Source organism: Phoca vitulina, unplaced genomic scaffold (genome assembly GCF_004348235.1).
Source record: "Phoca vitulina isolate PV1807 unplaced genomic scaffold, GSC_HSeal_1.0 scaffold9, whole genome shotgun sequence".
Taxonomy (NCBI): Eukaryota; Metazoa; Chordata; class Mammalia; order Carnivora; family Phocidae; genus Phoca; species Phoca vitulina.
Genome location: NW_022589712.1, coordinates 32590913 through 32613742, shown reverse-complemented (window position 1 = coordinate 32613742; position 22830 = coordinate 32590913). Strand labels below are relative to the sequence as shown.

General features: G+C 39.5%; 1 protein-coding gene across 17 annotated transcripts in view; it reads right to left on the bottom strand.

The window, feature by feature from the left end:
• EPB41L2 (erythrocyte membrane protein band 4.1 like 2) overlaps nucleotides 1-22830 on the bottom strand; it is a 210278-nt gene that overhangs the window by 110238 nt on the left and 77210 nt on the right. For 15 of the 17 annotated variants that reach the window (XM_032407868.1, XM_032407861.1, XM_032407872.1 and 12 more), the window contains exons 2-3: nucleotides 1332-1813; nucleotides 404-613 (exon numbers count right to left, since the gene is read on the bottom strand). In XM_032407868.1, the coding sequence (XP_032263759.1) occupies nucleotides 404-613; nucleotides 1332-1799 (678 nt within the window). In that variant the 5' untranslated portion in view covers nucleotides 1800-1813. The other 2 variants (XM_032407865.1, XM_032407863.1) reach the window with 2 other exon arrangements.

Below are 22830 nucleotides of genomic sequence, written 5' to 3'. Positions count from 1 at the left end.
AAAAAAAAAAACCACTTAGGTAGGGTTAAAGTGCTGAAATTAGCATGGCTCTTGGAATAATCAACCTAGCACTACTGGTTCTCCTCAAGTGAATCCCTTACAGACAAGGGTAATAGTTCAACTATTTAATGCCCATTCAGAACAAACACCTGCCAATCCACACAACCAGGGCAAACTAGCCAAGCCCCCCCTTTCCTGCCACCCCCCCTCAAGGGTCAGGAAATACTGTCTGTAATAGAAATGACCCACTTCCAGGTTTTCTTGTTTTTTAAAGCAAAACTGACAGGCTAGCTTATAGGGACACAACAATATACACACTGTGCCACCCCACCAGGGAGGGCAGCCTCGACTTCCGCTCACATTCTATGCATCAGGACCGCTCTCCAGCGGCGCCGTGTCTCACCTCCAGGTCACAGCTGTACTCGGTGCCGTCTAGGAGCATCACTTTGCACTGGACCGTTTTGGTCTTCTTGCTGGCTTTCTGGAAGGCCTTCTCTGCCTTTAGCTCATTGGTCTGCACTTCCTTGGTCTCCCTCTTTGCTACTTCTTCTGACTTGTCTTCCTTCATTTCCTTCGCCTTCTCTTCTCTCTCCTTACTTACCCCTTCAGCGGGCTGTTAACAGAAAAAAGGAAGTTCATACTAAAGTTAACCAATCTGCAGAAGACCAAGTATTCAAAGGAAAATCTTTAGTAAGAATCGTGATTGTTATAAACACCGTCAGCCTAAGATTTTTAAAGACTTCAAGATTTTGCCGAAAAGGGTATGTCCCTGTATTGCCCTTCCCCCAATCCACCGCCCATTTTCTCATTTTGCCAATTTGGTAATTTCAGCATCACATGAGTAAAAGAAACTACATCCTGGCAACTAAAATTTAAATATCATTTTAAATAATAAAATTTCCAATTATAATTTCACACCATGGCAAAACCTAGGCTTCATTAAGCAACCAAAATGTTCATACCTACAAATCTACTTCTTCCTACTCACTGAACACTTACATCAAATCAAAGGTATAAAAATCCATACTATTTAAAAAGGAGAGGTGGTAGGATTCGTAGAGTATCTGTTTAACCTTAAAAGGAAGAGACATGAATTTTTTTTTATGGTTTGCATAGTTAATTTTTTGGCCTTATTATTTTGACAAAGATTTAAAAAAGGAGTAACGAGAAGGCTGTGGCAGACTACCCCAGGCCCCATATTCCAGACACAGTAAGCCAAAATAGTATCTGAATACAAGAAATCTGGACAGGATTCCAAAGAAACAACTCCTTTTTGGTATGTGTTTCAAACACCAAGCTTTCATTTCCAGACAATTCCTTCTCAAACATACCTGTGCCTCAGGACGGCTCACGGAGGGCTTCTCTTCCTTGACATCAACTTTCATCTCCTGCTCTTTTCCCTGAGCGGTTTCTTCGGCATCGCCCTTGGCCTGCCTTTCTCCTTCAGGAAGAGATTGCTCTTGATCTAAAATCTCTTCCACAACAGCTTGGGCGGGCTCTTTTTTATCTCCTCCGTCTTTAGCTGCTACTAAGGTATAGGACTTCTGTTTCTTAAGCCACGGGGGTATAAATCGAGAAATGCCCCTGCTCTCAGATGGATCCTTCTCTCTCTTCTGGCGGCGTGGACTACTTTGGCTTTCAGCTGTAGGAGATGACTGGGAACCTTTTTCCTCCTCTGGATCGGAGGACTGATTCTGCTGATTTTCTGCTACTTCTTTAGGTTTCTCCTTGGTGGCATCTGCTCCTAATGGCTCAGATTCCTTCTTCACTTCAGATGCGGAGCCTACTTCCGTGGTCATGGTTACAGCTTATGCTGTAAACAAAACAAACAAAAAAATCACAAAATGTTATCTTACAAACTCTCTCAGTTTTAGTTTGGAGGTAAGGAACAGGGGATGAGGAAGGGTAGGAAGGGAAATTGCAGAGAGATGATAGGGAGAAAATGTGTAGAGAAGGAAAGCTCATAAGCACAAGACAAAATGGAGATTGCTACTCTTAGAATTCTCCATCAGAATCAAAGAACCAGAAGTGCCATCACAATAGAACTAACTGATTCTGTACTGGTAGAGCTTGAAACCGTTAACAGCTTAGAGTGATTACATTTATTACGTTTCATCTGGCCATAAGTAATTTTCCCCGCAAAACTCCCATTTTTTTAAGGAAAGTTACTTTTCTCTCTACTTAGGATCCTTTATTCTATAATACAAAAAGTTGATTGACTATGTTAGAAAGTACAGAGACACATTTCACTGCAATTTCATGTAGGGAAATCAAATTCTACAAAAATCTGAGGTATAAAAAAAAAAGTCAGGTATTATAAAGATGAATCCTAAATGTGGAGTGCTTAATGGTGAGAAAATTAAATCTGGGGGAGAAAAGGTTTTTTTTTTTTTTTTCAATTTAAATCCCATAATATACCAACATTATTTCAATGCAGCAGTTAGTCTTCTGAGACTACTCAAACTATAATAAAAAATCTAACCCTCCATCCCACTCAACCTCAAACATGGTTTTCCTTGTAGATGTGATTTTAAGGTAAGTACCTCAGGGTCCCTAATCTGAACCAAATGAAGACATTTATAGGGGTAGCGAAAAAGTGCATCTAATAAGTGATCCTATCACAACTAATGAAAAAAAACTGAAATTAAATCTGAAAGTAGCCCAGTCGGTTAAGCAGCTGACTCTTGACTTCGGCTCAGGTCATGATCTCAGGGTCCTGGGACTGAGCCCCACAGTGGGCTCTGTGCTCAGAGGGAAGTCTGCTTGAGGATTCTCTCTCTCTTTCCCTCTGCCCCTCCCCCCTGCCCACACTCTCTCTAAAATAAATCTTTAAAAAATAAATAAATCTGAAAGTAAATGGTTGTCTCAATTTCACATAAGCAAAGAGGTACTTTTTAAAGTATAGCTCCCCCACTGACATTAAAAAAAAAAAAATAGACAAGAACAGCAGAGAGAGTACAATCTCTCTTCTCTTGACAATGATAAAAGGCCTGGCACCCTGGCCAGTAACAAATTTTCCACCTATCTTCAAAAGTGGTACAAATCTTGAATATTTCAAAACATAACGTACCCTTGTTCTTTTTTAAATCTTTATCGAGATATAATTCACAAACCATAACTTCACTCATTTAAATTGCATAGTTAATGGTTTTGAGTCTGCTCACAAGATTGTGCAACCATCACCACTATCTAATTCTAGAACATTTTCATCATCCCCAAAAGAAATTTTGTAATCCATTAATAGTTATTCTCCATTCTCCCCTCCACCAGCTCCTGGCAATTACTTTCAATCCATATGGATTTGCCTATTCTAGACATTTCAAATAGATGGAATTATGCAACATTTGGCATTTTCACTGAGCATAATGCTTTCAAGGTTCATCCATGTTGTAGCATGTATCAGTATTAAACTTGTTAAAATATTCTTCACCATCTTTTGCAAATCATGTATCTCATGAAAGTCTAGTATTTAGAATATATCAAGAACTCCTATAACTCATCAAAAGACAAAAAAAAAATTTTATTGTGCAAAGAATTTTGAGTAGACATTTCTCCAACAAAAATATACAAACGTGCAATAAGCACTTGAAACAACGCTCATCATCAGTCATTAGGAAGATACAAACCCAAACCACCATGAGATACCACTTTATATCCACTAAAGGAAGACTATCATCAAAGAGACAGACAGTGGGCACCTGGGTGGCTCAGATGATTAAGTGTCTGCCTTCAGCTCAGGTCATGATCCCAGGATCCTGGGATCAAGTCCCGCATAGGGCTCCCTGCTCAGCAGGGAGCCTGCTTCTCCCTCTGCCTCTGTTTCTTATGAATAAATAAATAAAATCTTTAAAAAAAAAAAAAAGAGAGAGAGAGAGACAGTAACAAGTACTGATGAGGATGGGGAAAATGCAGAAGTCTCAACCTTGATGGCAAGAATGTAAGGTGGTACAGCCACTTTGGAAAAGTTTCTCAAATAGTTAGCATAGGACCTAGCAATTCCACTCCTACGTATACACCCAAGAGAAATGAAAACATATGTTCCCAGCAAAACTTGCAAACAAATGTTCATTACAGCCTTATTCATACCAGTCAAAAAATAGAAACAACCCCAATTCCTACCTAAACTGATGAATGGATAAACAAAACGGGTGTGTCCATATTAACTGTGTGTCCATAATATTAAGTCGTAAAAAGGACTGAAGTACAATATATGCTGCCACACACAAACCTTGAAAATACTATTCTAAGTGAAAAAATACAAAAGGTCTGGGATGCCTGGGTGGCTCAGTCGGTTAAGTGGCTGCCTTTGGCTCAGGTCATGATCCCAGGGTCCTGGGATCGAGTCCCACATCAGGATCATTGCTCAGCGGGGAGCCTGCTTCTCCCTCTGTCTGCCGCTCCCCCTGCTTATGCTCGTGCTCTCTCTATGACAAATAAAATCTTAAAAAAAAAATACAAAAGGTCACATGCTGAATGAATGATTCCACGCATATGAAATTTCCAGAATAAGCAAATCCACAGAGACAAAGTAGATTAGTGGTTGCAAAGGGCTGGAAGATGGAGAAAATAGGGAGCAATTGCTAATAGGTACAGGGTTTCCTTTGGGGGTGATGAAAATGTTCTGGAATTAGACAGTGGTAATGGTTGTACAACCCTGTGAATACACTGAAAACCATTGAATTATAAACTTTAAAAGGGTGAGAATTCAATAATAAAAAATAACTTAAAAAATGCTATTCACAGGGCGCCTGGGTGGCTCAGTGGGTTTTAAGCATCTGACTCTTGATTTCGGCTCAGGTCATGATCTCAGGGTCGTGAGATGGAGCCCCATCAGGCTCTGCGCTCAGTGGGGAGTCTGGTTGTCCCTCTCTCTCTGCTCCTCCCCCTGCTCATGCATGCGCTCTCTCTCGAAGTCTTTAAAAAACTGTTATTCATTTCCAATATGTGAGCATGAAAACATTCAGTCAGCCTGCCTATATTTAATGGGCCCCTACAACGTGCCAGGTACTGGGCACATGAATAAAAGACTGCCTTTGAGAAGCTAAAGGTGGTGTACAACTAAGTCGAGAGCACATTGCTTAAAAGGCGCAAGACAGATACTTAACCCAGATTCAGAGAAGAGGTAAGCCTTTCTGCAAAAGTGGACATCTGAATTGCTTTAAAATGAAGAGCCTTCAGTCAAAGGAGTCAGGATAGGAGGCATGTGCCAAGCACAGGGAAGTGTAGCAACATGAGAATATTCCTCCCACAGGAAACCGCAAGTACTGCACAATAATCCACTGTACGAGTGAAGTGGGAGCTTGCTATGGGGACAGGAAGGAAGGAGGAAGATCAAATAGCAATGACAAAGAGGCAGAAGCCAGGACATAAAAGGTTTTGTGTATCATGCTAAGAAAGGTCTTGAGGTTGATTTAAAGCAGTAAGAAGTCATACAAGCATTTTACAGAGAGAGAGGAGTAATGTAATCAGAACCACATTTTGGATAGCCCAACCTGGCTGGAAAGTACAGGATGAGAGAAGAGACTGAAAGAGAAAGACATCCAGAAGACTGTCCCAATAACCCACACATGAGAAGATAATGGTCTGCACTTTGGCAGGAGCAGCGAGGCAAAGAAGAAGAAATGAATCCAGTGGTAAAGAGGTAGACGACATGACATGGTGTCCACAATGAATGCAGCAAGTCAAACAGAGGAAAGGGCTCAGGTCATGGGAGGAAAAGTCTCAGGTCACGGGAGACTGTGGTGATGGTCGAACCACCCATTGGAATAAGGAACACAAGCGAAAAAGGGTCTGACGGAGACAAACTTGGTTTTGAATTGACTGCGACTGACCGGTTTGTCAAGTTGACCACTTGACACACGGGTCTTGAACAGAGATCAGATATGCACGGGAGATGCAGATGTGCGAGGTGTCATCACATGGGGGACAGTTAAAAGCAGCAATGATACGGACGCTGCCTAGAGAAGAAGGGTAGTTTGAGTTTAGAGGGGCCTGAGAAGAACTTTATCCCCACCCAACATTTCAGGGTCAGGCAGAAGAAAAGGCATGAGGGAGAGGAGGAATATACAGTGAGACCAGGAGCTGAATGGAAATGATGTCCCTGAGGGCAATGCTACAAAGGAGGAATCTTTAGGTAACTAGAACATTTACAGGCCAATCTCACTTCTCATTCTTAGGCATTTATTTTTAATTCTATCCATGTTTGAATGTTTGCACATATCAATTCACTATCTCTATAAAGTATAAAAGTATTAAGTGTAGGTCTGTTAGGAACATGTTTAACTTCTACTGTGTTGACATCAGATCACCAAACGTAAACACCGTATTTTGTCAAACTGGGACGTAAACCCCATAAATAAAGCTAGGTGGGCTACATAGGTTTCGGCCTGTTATATTGTGGAAAAATTTTATCATCGATATTCCTGAAGATCAAAAACTGGCGATTTGAGCAATATTAAACTATATTTTTTATGTAGTTTTTGTAGAAAATATTAGTTCAACATAAACTAAAATGTGCAAAATATTAAGGCATCGCCTTCACTTAGGAAGACAAGAGGCATGATTTGTTAAATCATTAGAAAGCTAATATTACTGAGCTTGCTTCGCCAAAAATTTGAAATGGAAATTCAGGTAAACAGAATGAAGTTATTATTCATAAGCCTAAGTTGTTTTTTACCCTCAATTTATTTAAAATTAATTAATTTTAATAAGAGAACCAGTCGTTCTCTTTATCAGCTTGATTTTGTTGTTGTCTAAATTCCACATATAAGAGAGATCTTAAGGGGTCTTTCTCTGACATTTCACTTAGCATAATGCTCTCCAGGTCCATCCATGCCATTGTAAATGGCAAGATTCCATTTTTGTTTATGAATGAGTAATATTTGTGTGTGTGTGTGTCACAATTTCTTTATCCATTCATCCATCAATGGAAACTTAAGGTTGTTTCCACATGTTGGCTATTGTAAATAATGCTACAGTGAACGTGGGGTGCATATACCTTTTTGAGTTAGCGTGCTTTCATTTTCTTCTGATAAATACCCAGAAAAGGAATTGCTGGATCATATGGTAGTTAATTTTTTTTTTTTTTTTAATTTTCTGAGGAACCTCCATACTGCTTTCTCTAGCGTCTGTTTCACCATTAGGTATTTAAAATTCAAAACCATGTATTCCAGTAAGAGCTTTACATGAGTTCTTGAACTGGTCCCATATTGCACAGAAAGTCTTCTTCCTTCCCATTTTCCATGTACCACTTAAGTGGAGATTATTTACATTAATCATGAAATGACCAAAGTTGATTTTTAGTATATACTCTCTAATTACATTTTGAGAGTTGAACCAATGCCCTGGTAAAAATTAAAATAAAAATGTCCCACCCTTGTCCAAGCTAATCAAGATAATTGGTAGCTCTCTAATTACTCTGGCTATGAGAAATAATCTGGAGACCAATCAAGTAAAGTATTTTGATTTTTGTTCAAAATATTTTAGAAGCAATGAAATATAAAACTAAAGTTTCCACTATTATGTTAGAAGCATTAATATTTGTATTTTAATCTTAAGAGCTATCACTTACTGGGTCAGACATCATACACATTAATTTCTGCTCTTCAAAGCATCCTACAGGGGAGGAATTATCCCCATTTTGTACATAACAAACAGAGAGTAAAAGTTAAGTGACTTGTCCAAGGCCACTGAATGGAAGTCCACACAGCCGTGTACACGTGTTTTCACCTGTATTTCATAATGTTGGAAAGACTGAATCAACCAGGGCTCTCGGCGTAGTCCTCAAAGAAAATCCATACCAGTTTGTGAAAATGACTACAGAATGTGAATCTACTGTGATTCACTATAATTAGGGCTGGCCCTCCCCCAATAAGAAATTTACACATGAGTTCCCATCACAAAGAAAAATCATGTTTGAATGTTATTACTTGGCCATTCACAACTGAGCTGATGGACAGAAATTAAAGACAAGGTGCTAACACAGAGACAAGGAGCACAGATATAAACCACACCTTTATGCCTCACAAAGTAGTCTTTCTCAATCACTACTGTATTCACATTTTTAAGTTGTAAGAACCTCAGAGCTGATCAGTAGCGTCCATCCAAATACAAGTTACAAGATAAAAAAGCAGGACGGAGGTGGGTGGGAGATGGGTACATGGGTGAAAGATATTAAAGAGGGCACTTGCTGTGATGAGCACTGGGTGTTGTATGCAAGTGGTGAATCAGTGAATTCTACTCCTGAAACCAGTACTGCACTCACTGTATGTTAACTGGACTCTAAATAAAAATTTTTTAAAAAACAAGAAACAATAGAACTGGCTAATTGTATAAAATTGTATTTTGTAAATACTCAAAAATAAGGGCAGATATAATTATATGTAATAAGTACATTCTTAAAATAGTTTCAAGAGATCAACAAAGCTCAAACCTAAACACTACCTTCTTTGTTGACATAATGGTTTCTTGAACAAATTACCACCATCAAGAAAACATGATTATAGCACATCCATTCACCATAATTATCATGCCTGTGACTCTCAAGAGTTTCAAATGTGGATAAGCCTTTAAACTCCATCATCCACTAAAAAATGGAAACTCCTGCAGTGGAACGCAAGCCCTCCCACTAAAATGAAAGCCCCACAAGGGCTGGGATCTTTCTTTTTTCACTGCTATGTTCCCAGCATCTAGACTGGCACGTAGAGGTACCAGTCAGAGTGCTATGAAATCGTCTAATCTAATATACTCATTTTATCTTATCAACAAGGGAACTGAAGCTCAGAAAGACAGGAGATTTGCCCAAGATCACAAAGCTAGACTGGGGAAGCCAAACTCAGAACTGCGGTTTCCCAAACTCTAGCTATGCTCATTCCACTGATTACCTATTATAAATACAATTACAAATACCTAAAATCCATCATTAGTATAGTTATATAACATACTAAGTAAAGACCTTTCTACTTATCAGCAACCAAAAAGAATATTGCTGTGACCAGCCAAGCCCATTAGACAAGCATGTGGTTTTGACACAATTACCACATTGGCATACTCCATCTGGGTTGATAGAAGTGTTCATTATTGTAACGGCTCCATGAGAAACAGCATGCATCAGTTCACAAGCGACCAAGCAGAAAACCATCAACAGAGGATCAGCACTGGTTAGGTAAGAAGCTGTGTTATGCAAAACCATTCTTTTTTTCTTACCTTTAAAACGGGAAGTAAATTCCAAAGTGCCGTCCCTATCACCAACCTAAACAACCTACCATATAACATCATGCTAGTGAACACACTGGCCCCTAATCAGAGTACCACAACAAGCAAAGCAAAGCAGATACACAACTCTAGACACTCCTCCAAAGAACTTCAAGCAAGGGGTTCATGTTAATTATTGGGTCCAGATGTTTCCTTCAAACCTTGAGAGAACTAGCGCTACTCTAAGAGCCCTCGCTGTGTCCAGCGAACAACAGGGCAGGTGCTGCCGCCAGAGTGGCTCTCATCCTCAGCTGAGATCAGAGCAATAGGAGCTCTTGGATTTCTACCAACAAAGCTCATTCCATTAGATAGGGGACTGCAGATTTACAAAAGGGAAAAGTATGCATTTCTAAACTCCAAAATGGTGGTAAGGGAATCAAGAGAGGCTTTCCTGGGAACTTAGAGAAAGAAATCAAGCTGCACAACAAATATCAAACTTCTAGAATACCAGCAATGTGTGCACGATTTCAATGTTGTCACTTTCTAGGTCTGACGAAACTGGTTTTCACCTAATGTAACTGGCCAGAGGATATAGAGAGAGCAACTTTCTGATACCCACAATCTCTGGCTTACGTTCATGTCCCCCAACAGCCTACAGCCCAAGAGAAGGGTCTTTTAATACCCAACCACATTCCCTGAAAGCATCGAATGTGAGAAAAAACAAAACAGCAACCCCAATATAGAAATGATTCGGCAGCCACCTAACTCTACTTAGGAAATAATAAGAGTCGTGCTTCTCAAATATATACAACAAGTAAAAAGAGGGGAGGAGGGAAAAGGAGGAGGATGAAAGGGAAGAAAAAGGAAAAGGAAATATCTGGAGAGGGAAAGGAGTAACAAAAACAGGCCAACTGCATGTAATTAGAGCAGACTGCATGTAATTCCTCTCTCCCTTGTAGGTTTATTTTTCTTAAGTGTCAGAAGGTCTACAGAATACTGTATTCCATATTTAAAATATGTATAGCTACATTCCAAAGGGACGATTTGTCATTTAAATTATCTATATGGTGAGGATAAACGAGTTATTTTTTAAACAACCCAATGCTATCCACCCTAGTTACCTTAACACACTCTATGGCTTTTTGTTTTGTTTTGTTTTTAAAGGGATAAAGAATCTATAAAAGAGAACTATTTCTGTAAAGATATAAGCTAGCATCTGGCTTAAATTAAACCCACATACACAAAAGATACGAACTGTAGCCCTCGGCTAGTTCAAGCCTAGGCAGGATCAGATTACATTCAGAGCATGTATTTCCTCCACCCTTTCTCTTTTTTAACAGAACTAAAGTTTTGCTCGGCTTCTCTCTCTCCTCCACGTGCATGCAGCAGGCGCCGGCTCCAGGCTGGGCCACAAGGCAACCATCTACTGGTCTAAGGCCATCATGGTCGTCTCCTGCCCCCTGCCAAGACGACTTGCAGAAAAAGTCTGCTGGTGGGCTTCTGGGAAGATTCCTCCCTCTAAAAAGAGCCACCAGGTGAAGAAGGCCCCTCTTCTGTCTCTGAGCACTGTATACCTGACTCCTAGAAATGCCGCTGCCATCTTGAGGATCCAAGGGAGAACATCTGAGGACAAAGTGACACACAGCAGAGCCAGCATGCTGCACATGGCCAGGTTCTACATGGGAGCTTCCTGTTCTGTGAGAGAACACAGTCCCTACTAAGAGAACAATGGGACACAGCTGAGCCGGGGGTTTCAGTTACTTGCAGCTACTATTAGCCTCTGCAGAGTCTGAGGCCAGCATTAAAAAATAAGCTCTGGGGCGCCTGCGTGGCTCAGTGGGTTAAGCATCTGACTCTTGATTTCAGCTCAGGTCTTGATCTCAGGGTCTTGAGTTCAAGCCCTGCATTGGGCTCCATGTTGGGTGTGGAGCTTACTTTAAAAAACAAAACAAAAACAAAAACAAAGTGGTAAAAAATAAGCCCTAAGAAACTAGAAACACATACAGAACTATCTCAGGTAATTATTACCCCCCACTGGGTTTTATGGCCCTCATACCTAAGAGCCATGGTTGTCAAAATGTTCTATTTTTTTCCTGATGCTCAAATTCTTAAAACCTAGTATCTGAATTAATATCGGAGATAAATGATTCTTTATTCTAATTGTAAATAAGAATGAAACAAATCTTAGAGTTCCTCAAAGATTCCCTTTCTTCATATATATTGGGGGGACCTCCCCCCAATGAAAATCAAGACATAATTTTCAATAACGTTCAATTCAGTAACACCTAAGATAAGTGCTAAAAATCTTATTTTTTAAAAGCCAAGTCCTTACTGCTCTCATTAAGAATTATATCAAGATGATTAGCACTGGACGATGTATGGAATTGTTGAATCACTATACTTGTACACCTGAAACTAATATAATACTCTATATTAACTACACTAGAATTAAAATTTTTAAAAACATGACATCAAGAAAGATGTGTGTCAGGCAAAGTCTTCTCCACAAGCAACTAGGGTTATTCCCAAAATAGATACCCCTTCCTAGAGTGGGGCTCAATAACCAGATGCTGTGCAGAAGTCATTAGGATCCCAATACCAGACATCATTCTCATCATCAAAATGCACATAAACCTTCTCATATTGGACCCTCCAACAGCACACACTAATCAAAGTGATAGAGACATCCAGAACCCTGCTGGCTCTTCATTAAGCAGTTAAGCATTGTGTGGTCAAAATTATTGATGAACTGCATTGAATTCCTTCTTTCAGACGGGGCCCCAATTTTTTTTTTTTTTAACAGCCAGAGCTGGAGCTACATTCTTTCTGTGCGAAGCTATCTAATCTTTGGATAAAATAACATAGTGGTTTGGAGATCAAGCCTGGGAACTAAAAGAACAGGATTAGAATTCCAGCTGTGTCTCCCACTAGCCATGTAACCATGGATGTTATTTAGCCTTGTTGCATTTCATTTTCCTCGTAAGCAAAACAGGGATAGAATACATACTTACTGGGGTGCTCTAAGGATTAAATTAGATGCTCTACATAAAGTGCCTGGCACATCGTAAATTCATAATAAATGGTCAGCCACTGTCATCAAATAGGGGTTCTGGGAAAAAGGGACTATGTCCCTTTGTTCACTAAAAATAAAAGTAATAGTAACAGTAAGAACAGAAATAATAGTGACAATATTAGCTATTTATTGAGCATTGTTCTAGTGACTGCATGTGGCAATTCCTTTAATCTTCATGACTCTTTGAAGTAGGAACTAAGATTATTTCCATGTGACAGATGGAGGAAAGACAAGATAAAGGATTTTCACAAAACTACATAAACCAATACACGGGAGAGCCAGGATTCAGACCCAGGCTGTCCAGCTCCAGAAACCGTACACAATACGGCCACCAATCCCAAACAGCTTCACTATCCTAGAACCAACACCTAGCATAACGCCTGACAATTCATTATCTGTTGAAAAAGCAAAAATCAAACTATTACTACCCATTTGGTGTTTACAGTCCTAAGCAATACATTCTAACCGAGCCGCCCCTGATAAATTTCACCTATTTTCAGGATGTGGGTTGTATACTTTAGGCCCTTCTCTCGAAAAGAATTTCTTGAGTCCTTTCACATATAGGTACCAGATACCAGCAATGTAGATGAAAAGAATCCTGCTCTCATGGGGGACAGAAGTAGCAAGACTAGCATTAATATATATTCAAACCACTCATCACTGATTCAGAAATTTGGGTCATTTAGATTCAGAAATTACTACTAGTTTGAGAAGCCGACAGTTTTCTTTGAAACAACCACTGTCGTATCTTCAGGAAGTCACACAATGGCCCTACGTGGGAACTCTTGGTTAAACACTCTTGAAATACAAAAATGCATCACGCTTTTTAAAGAGCACTTGATCCTCATTCTCAGTTGTGTTTGCTGGAGATCTATTTGCTCTCTAGCAAAATTGAAGTAACTTGAATAAAAAAGCCAAATAAAACAGTCCTGGTTATAAATTTCTTCAACATAAAAAAACGACTTTGTTTTGGATTTTTGAACTGGCTAAGGCTGACCAACCCCCAACTAGGGGGAAAAAAGTGGCTAGAGAAGTACAAAGTTAAGAGGAATACAAAGGACACAAACATGAAAAGATGTTCCATCGCACTCATAGTAAAAGAAATGAAAACTAAAAACTCAGAATGGAAAAATCCAAAAGCTTCATCATGTAATCACTGAACAAGACTATAGAAACAGAGGCATTCTCATATAATCGCCAGAAGAGAAAATGGGTGCTAACCAATGAAATTTTCCAACAGCTATCAAAATTCCAAATGTGTATACACTCTAAACCAGTTATCCTGCTTGTGGGAACGTATCCTATAGATACACCTGCACATATGTAATGTAAAATAATTATGTCTGGATGATTCATAATAACATTGTAGTAGCAAAAGATCAATGCCCATCAATAGGTGACATTATACAGAATACTATGCAGCTATAAAGAAATAAAAAGAAGGTATCCATCCCAGTTACAGAAATATCTCCGAGTTACACTGTGAAGTACAAAAAGCAAGATTCAGATCACACACGATATATGAAACCCTACAGGTTGAAAGCCAGGTGTGGCGGTTATAAATATGTGAATACACATACACATACCTGCATCTATATGCACAAAAAAAAATAGGGAAGGACACCGAAGAGAAATGACAATGATTATTATGGGGAATGGTGTGAGGACATTAGGTAGATGAGGTATAGAGGTATAAATATGGGAGACACATTTTTCAGTGAAAAGTATGCACAAACTGAAGCACTTAAAAGCTTTATTAAGAGAACAGTATTTTGCAGTAAAATATCCAATGCATGAAGTGAACCCAGTGTGGTTGGTCTGCTTCCTTGGAGACAATCCAAATGCCAGAACTGCCAAGCGACGGAGCCACCTTGCCCTGTCACCTAGCTCTGTCCTCACAAATGAGTTGTATGGGGGCGCCTGGGTGGCTCAGTCGTTAAGCTTCTGCTTTCAGCTCAGGTCTTGATCCCAGGGTCCTGGGATCGAGCCCTGCATCGGGCTCCCTGCTCTGCAGGAAGCCTGTTTCTCCCTCTCTCACTACCCCTGCTTGTGTTCCCTCTCTCGCTGTGTCTCTGTCAAATAAAATCTTTAAAAAAAACCACACAAATGAGTTGTATGGATGCGAAAGCCTTCCAGTCTGTTCCAGCTTAAAAGTAGCATGAAGATAGCCTAAAATAAAATTGATTTTCTGGCATATGAGGTTTAAGATCATTTTTACATCCTCTAAAGAAATGGATTTCCAGTAGCCTCCAATTCAGTCTACATCACAAACCCGCCCCTTGCCCTATATAGGCTGCTCTCCTAAGCAGGAAAAGCTCAAAACCTAAGCTTTTAGAGCAGACCAACATCTTTTAAGGAAATCAATTCTTTGGAAAAAAAATACACACACACACACACACACAAACACACACACACACACACACACACACACGGCTCCTGAGAAAACTTTGCTCGTTTTTTATCCTTTTCCCCTTCGGTGTAGAGTTAAAACAAAAAGGTGTCTTTTGTTAACAATAACAGTGGTGCATTTGCAGGTAGGCCAAAAAAATTATTCCTATTCTTTCCTGGAGGAGTGCAAACAGGGAACCTGGAAACAGATTTCTCTAAAAGTCAAAAAATTTTTTAAAGGGAAATAAACCAGAATGGGAAGATTCTTATTAAACTTCTAAGCTGGTCAAACATAAACATCCCTGATCTCTGTCAGCAGCTTCCTCCACGTTTATCGGGAAAAGCACGAACAAAATTGGCCGGACAAGCACGAGGTCATGTTCCCTGTCTACACCTCTTCCCTGCCCACGGCTGCTCCTAAGCTCACATGAAGAGGGTAAAACTTTTGTACAGATGAGTAACTACATTTCCTAGTGCAGCGTCATGCATCTGGTGGCTTCTCGATAAGTGTCTTTTGTGATGTTCCTAGTACCTGGGAAACATTTGTACCACCATCACATAACATCCTATAGAAAAGAAAAATACACTAATGTGCAGTTTCTTCCAATGTCATCCACACCAGGCTCAAAATAGGGCAAAACCAACACCAGCAATCTCTCCTCATCGTAACAGACACCAGGCAGTGGGCTTTTTCTGAGCTCATCCCACAACTACCTTCTGAATAGGATCCTTATCCAGCCCCATCAGAAAACTCACTTGGTATCAACTGGTAACCTATAACCAGCCTAATATTATTTCTGTGTGAATCAAACTCCAAATTCTTTAGCTAAAAAAATTAATTCTTTAGTTCAGTAGGCTTTTCCCAAATAAGCTAACGACAAATCCACCAAGGTTAACTGAACAGGATAAATGCACAGGCTGCAGACGCTGCATTTTAATAGGTCATAAGACAAAGTCTTGTCAAAATCAATCAACTCGCCACACTATGACAAGGCCACCAAGCTGGAGCCTACACTGATCTCACACTTTCAAATCCTCTTCTCCATAAGCTTTGAAACACTGCAGTCAACAGGCATAAATATCTAAACCTAGCCAAAAAATATCATTCACTTTTAAAATTTTGATCGTTAGCACTTCTGCCATTTTAAATATTTACAGCACCACCAAAGAGTTATGCCAAAGCACAGCATCTATTCTTAAAAGAGGAGACTAAACTGCATGACTTTTCTAGCTTAGGTAAGCAGATCCAAATGTTGACACTACTCTGGTGGATCAGCAGAAGGTGCCGTAGACTGTTAGCATATGGACCCTCCAAGCCCAGGAGGGAAAAGCTGTAACTACAATGAAGTTAGAGACATGCCATTTGGAATGCCTAAAACCCTTTTCCCCCACAAGTACTGCTACTCTGAGCGTTAGTTTAGTTCAAAGACGACTTATTAGGAAGAGCCTCAAACAACTACTTCTTAGGAGGGGCTGGCTAGGACAAGGTTTTGCTTCGGCTAAATATATTTCTTTCTTTGGCGGTAAGAGTCTCAGAATTCAACATTTGTAAACCTGATTCGGTACAGAATTCTGCGGGAGAATATGCCAGGCATTCAACCTTCGGGGTCCCAGAAAAATCCAAGCAAGCTCGATGTCAAAGTTTAAAACTTCCCTTTCCAACTCTGCGATCCAGGTGGGATGGTGAACTGAGGGTCATCAAGGTATCCTAGCACGTGTCCAGGCACAGGACTCGGACACAGGGCAGGGCGCCTCCGATGGGCGGGCTCTCCAGATCACCAGGATCACCTGCAGTTATTTATTCCCACACCCAAGCTGCCAATAGTTTTAAGACACCATTCTTTGTTGGGCCCCCAAACAGAAAACTTCTACTTCCCAAGTACGCATGTGCCTCCCTCCCACAGATATACTGGCTCATGACTTCAGCGGGTAGAAGAGCATTCGTTCCCCACGGTGTCGGTGATAAAGAAATGTGCAGAGATCATCTGGTAATCACAGTGGTTCTGCTTGTTTTGTTAGAAACTAACACGGAAACAAGGCTCTTTTTGAAAGAAGGTTGTGAGACTGGTAAATTCTATCAAGAAAAAGCAGGAAGACAATTTTTTTCTAAGTCTGGACATCAGAACCTGGGCAACAATGGGGAGTTGTCCCATTTCTTCAATGTGACCAGAGATTAAATATTCAGTAAAAAAGAGGTTAATATCTATCCTTTATTCAACTCATATTTAACTCAGGGTGTGACATGAAAAAAAAAAAAAATCAAAACAACATACAATTCTCCATCACTGTTAATGGCCACTAATGCGCAGATGCTAAAAAAAAAAAAAAAAGTGAATTCAACTCTGCTAGTCACAGTACAACTTCTTTTCATTAAATGACTTAACATGAAAATGAAGCATTTTATAAACTGAAATCTGTCATCCTTTAACATGTTTAAAAAGTAACTACACTATTAACCTTACATAGCCCTCATTGTGCTTTAGGAGTAATTAACTTTCATATAGTATATTGTACACTGAATAAATCGACTGAACAACAGGACAAGTATGTAGAATAAACCAGCTAGCTTCATTATTCTCATAGGTCAAACCTGAACAAGCAATTACGTTAAAGATAACTTGACAAAGTTCAACATCTGCCTAGAAAAATGCAAACAAGTGGGCCAAAACTAAACTCTGGCCACAAAAAATACACTTTTCATAGGACTTGGACCAAATAGAACATGTTCCCTTGCCAAACAGTATACGTACCCAGGTTCCATGTACTCTGTACATTAGTATTTTCCAAATTTTCAGGCCCCTGGATATTGACAGTCTCAAAAGCAAACTTTCTTCAAAAACAAAAACAAACAAGCATATACCACAAAAGCCACTGCGACAACAGAAAGTTCCTCAAAATCTCCCCCTTAAAATACATACGCAGCTTTTTAAAAAGTACACCGAGCCCGTTGTCTTCTGTTCCCTGTCATTAGAAGGCTGTGGAAAGCTGATGGAAATCCAGCTTCCAAAAGCTTAATGAGCAAGCCTGGCCCCACCCAGGCTGGACCCTGCTGGCGGAGGGCATGCTCCGTAGAAAAGCCCAGCTTGGTTCCAAGTTCCTTCATTCCTCAGCTAGAAAATCCACACAGGTCAAAGAAAAAGTCATCTTCCTGCTGCCTGTTCTACCCACTAGATGAACACTTTACAAAAAGAATGGTTTTAATAATGACTGATCTTATGATTATAGTTTTTATAATTCTATTGCTGAAAAATTTTTCCTCCATTTTTGTATCATTTTGGCTTTGCCTTGGGTTTGTACCCCTCAACTTTTTCTTCCCCCCCCCTCAACTTTGTTTTTATTTCTGTCATTTTAATCCACCCTACAAATAGACACCAAAAGTGTATGTATACAACATATAATCTAATCTTTCTCTATAAACACTATCATTTTCAGATATAGAAAAACTGGGTAGACACATAAGTATTTAATTTTTATGTCTTGGAAACTGGACTATTTTGATTCATTTGTAAAAGAATTTGCTTATTCACACTGTATTTAAAAATAGAAACTCATTTTAATTTAGAGTTATAGGTACCATCATACAGTTACAAAGCTGATAAATCCCTGCTTTATTATTGTCAATCCTAAATGAGAAATGATGGCTACAAAAGGTAATCCTATATCCATAGGTCATATGAATACAAATACATAATGGAAAGCAAAATACATTTAAAGTCACTAAAGGAAAATGCATTAATTTAAAGATTCAGGTAAAAGAGATCCGAGAAATGACTAAATCTTCCTTAATTCTATAATCCCAAACTGTTCCACCCTTTACATTTCCACAGTCTAAATTTGGGTGTATATGTGTGTTCCAATGTAGGTATTTACATTAGTAAATCAGGACCAAGATAGACTCTGGATCCGAGTATGCACTTTTACAACCTCACCTGCTACCATATTGCTCTCCAACAAGCAGTTCTTAGGTCAAGGAGTATTACATGCTCACTTCACCTACAGAGTCTTAAAGAAAAGTCTTTTTAAATTACAACAACAACAAAGCACTTCAGATATTTAAATCAACAAGCTGTCACCTGTATCCACAGGTAGAAAAGGTAAGCTGTGCTTTATGGTAACTTAGTGAAAATATGTTCTAGTAGCATCTCTGAAGAGATTGATCTCTGTCAAAATAAGTACAAAACTTAAAAGAAAAAAAAAAAAAGAAAAAAAAAGGCCATTCTATATAATGGAAGTAAACTTTAGTATCCAAAAGGGAGATTTGGTGAGTTTTGGGTTTTTGTTTTTTTTTTTTTTTGGATTGAACTTTTAAGTAGAGCCAATCTTACTCAATTCAAAGCATCATCTTTTATTTAGATTATGTTCTTCCTTTAATGCTAAATGTGTTTATTAAATACTGCTGTGCAATGGTGGATTTTCTTCAATATACTTGAAAAAATACTGGCTCCAAACCTTTTTCTGAAATGTATTACTCTGTGGAATCCCTAAGTCTCCAAACTCCTGACACGTAGCACCGCATCGAGTGAAGCTGACAATGGTAGATCTCTACAATCCATCCCAGGCATCTCGTATCATCCCTGGACCCCCTACACTCTTAACTCTCCTACTGCTATAGACTGAATTGTGTCCCCCCAAAATTCATATGTTGAAGCTCTAACTCCCAGTGTGATGATATTCGGAGATGGGACCTTTCGGAGATAATTCAATTTAGATGAGGTCACAAGGGTAGGGCCACCATGATGGAATTAGTGCCCTTATAAGAGACAACGCCAGAGAGTTTGCTCATTCTCTCATTCTCTCCTGTCCTCTCTTGCTTCACTATGTGGCAGCCGTCTACACGCCAAGAAGAGAGCCCTCACCAGAACGAGACCATGCCAGCACCTTGATCTTGGACTTCCAGCCTCCAGAAATGCGAGAAGATGTGTTTAAGTCACTCAGTGGTGCTGTCTTATGGCAGTCCAAGCTGGTTAAGGCACCTACTTTCTTAATAATGGAGCCCAATGTTACTGCTCAAACTCCTCGGCTGTCTTCAATATAAAAGATCCTGCTCATAAGACATCTGAATTTCATTGTTTAAACAAAGATTAAGAGAAGCCAGGAAAGTGAGTTTTATGGTACTATAATTTGGAAATAGAACAAACCATTCATTGGGAAGATAAAAAGAGAACCCAGAAAATATAAACGAGTGTCCAAATCCATACCCCCGTAAGTGGTAGAGTCAGCATTCACACCAACTCGATCGGTCTTCAAAGCCAACGCAAGCGGTGTTGGCAGTAGAACGTAAGCACAGCTGCTTCCCAAAGCCAATGGACTTTTCCACCAACACTGCGTTACTGCTATTTTAACACCTTTGTTTTCCAGATGAGTAAACTGAACCCAAAGAAGTGAAATAACTTCTACAAGGTTACTCAGTAGGTTACTGGCAGAGAAGTACACAAGCCAAGTCCAGGGTCATTTAAAACATTCACTCCCAGTAAGATTTTAAACACAATGAAGTACACAAAATACATAAGGTGAACATCCACAAATGTCTTCCCCAAAAAAACTGTTAACACAAATTTGTATCTATTAAATCTGTCTTGGGAAGATCCTAAATAGTCATGTTCTGACACAGTCTCATTATTCCATTAAAAGGGAATAAATGGTAGATCTCTACAATCCATCCCAGGCATCTCATATCGTCCCTGGACCCCCTACACTCTTGGCTGGCTTGGTCAGGGGAACATATAGCTCTTGGGAGTAGAGATTACTTAAATAAAACTTTAAAAAAGGCATGGGGGGTGGAGAATTAGAAGTTTATCCTCAGAATACTTTTTGTTCTTTTAGAAGGCTGTTTTTTAAGTATTCAAGGGAGTTGGTTGGGGTTAGAGTATGAGACATTTTTCCTATATTTGTATATGTGGGTTTGTATATAAATAGAATTTTATGTTAAATCCAGTATCATAATTTCCTGACTTTTAAAACTGTCCTACTTTCTACTTTATGAAAACAAAAAATGTAATTGATTAGGATGTAGAGGACCCAATAATCTAACTGGTCACTCATAGCTCCCAAACCGTAAGAGACACAAACTCTGTGCAGAAAATAAAGTTACCAGTGTTGCAGAAAGACAATGAAGACCATTCCTTTCAATCCGCCCACCTTTATTCATCTAGCTTCTGCCTGAGAAGCATAAATTATCATCATCTGTCACACCAGAAAAAAAAAGCAAATATTTTTCTGGCATAACTCTAAAATAACCTAAAAAGTACTCCCCAAAACTCACTATTTTTGATTCTACTGATTTTACAGAGAATCCATTCTTCCTACTTACCACTCAGCATGCAAGACCATACTTCCTGAACAAACATGGAGAAAAGTTTTATCACTCTTTTCGATCTGGATGAGCTTCAACTGGTCTATAAAATGTTCTAACAGCCCACATTTCATCACTGTTATCTGATATCTAATGTCAGCAAAAAGAAAAACAAACAAACCCCACTGCACTAGTTCCATGGCTTCTATGCATAAGTTCTCCTTTGACCACATACCACCCACAGTCTAGCTTCTGTCAGGTTCTAAATTCAGAATGATTTCCACAACTGCATATGAGTCACTTGCAAAGTCTTATCCCTACCACATTTTTAAAAATGTAACGTTAGAAAGTACTATAGATTTATGAGACTTTGGGAGAAAAAATATGCTATATGGCCCCAGATTTTTTTTTTTTTTTTTTTAACAAAGGGCTTGTAGATAAAGAATAGGAACAGGTATGGTGGAAGACAAAGCATAAAGAGGTGGTGGTTGGGAATCCATAATCAAAAAGTTAATGTTCTGAAACCATCTAAAAAGTGTTAAGATAAAAGGATTTGTTAGGAGCTTTAATTCAAAAGTCAAAAGCATCACTATTAGAATTATACTTTCAGGCAAGTACAGTAACCCAGCATTTACTTGAAAATGTATTATTTTCACTCAATTATGTCTAAGGATCATTTGCTGAGTTCCTCCTTTGCACCAGGCACTAAAGCCTTAGGACTCAAAGCTTCTTCCCCATTCCAGCCCTCAGAGAATTCACCAGTCTGGCAGGGAGGCCAGATATGTAAATAATTTACACCACGTGTGATAAGGGCTAAAGCAGAGGGACAGGAAGGGCACAGCCAAGTGGACAACTCCCTTGAGGAGGCCAAGGAAGGCCTTACAGACTTACAGTGTTTAGGCTCATTTGGATCGTTTTAAATGAACAAATACTACTGTTAATAATGTGGCAACGACACCACTTTGCCTTAGATGTTAAAGAAAATAAAAGCACCCATCACAAAGCCCATCACAGAAAAAGCAGAAACAAAGACCTTGCTAGCACCTGTGAAACACGCTACATATGGCCAAGTAAAATGGGGTTTTTATAGAATAAAGAATTTAGAGCCAAAAGGGATCTTGGCATCCATGTACTTCTAGCCCTTGCCTTTCACAAATGGGGAAGCTGAAGCCCAGAAGTTAGACGACTTGTCCAGGTTATGCGGTAAGTCCGCAGCAGAGCCCAGACTGGAGGTCACATTCTTACTAATAAATAATCCCACTGTCTTTCCCTGTAGCAGGTTACCCTGGCTGGATGAGAAGGAAAGAGCAGAGACACTAGTATGGAGAAAGCAGGGCACAGAGGCCCCTTATGGCTGGCTCTCCGATGGCCAGAAGGAATTAAGGGCCCCCAGACGAGGCATCTGGTAGACCTCAATCCTCCCCAGCTCTGCCCCTACTCCCTGTACCCAAGAAAAATCCTATACCCTTCCATTCCCCAAAAAAGTAGGTTTCAAAAAATAAAGAGGTCACTGCCAAGAAATTGTGTACTCTTCCCAATCTGAAAGAACATTACATTCATATTCAGAGTCTGATGTATGTCGCCATGGCATCTTGCCACTTAGCTGGCAACTAAACCAGTAAAATGAAGGTCCCAGCAGAACACCCACCTATAGAATGGGACTGTTGTGAGGATCACAGGACAATCACCACAACAGCTCCTGGTAAAGTGCAAAATGCTAAACAAATGCAAGTTACTATTAAACACAGAATGCCAAGGGTCAAAAAATTCTTCTAGGCTTTCTCCTAAAAATGGCTGAATGTATCATTATATTTATTTTTAAAAATCAAATATGAACATACGGTAATCTCTTACCAATTCCATTTACCTATATGTCCCCCCCTCA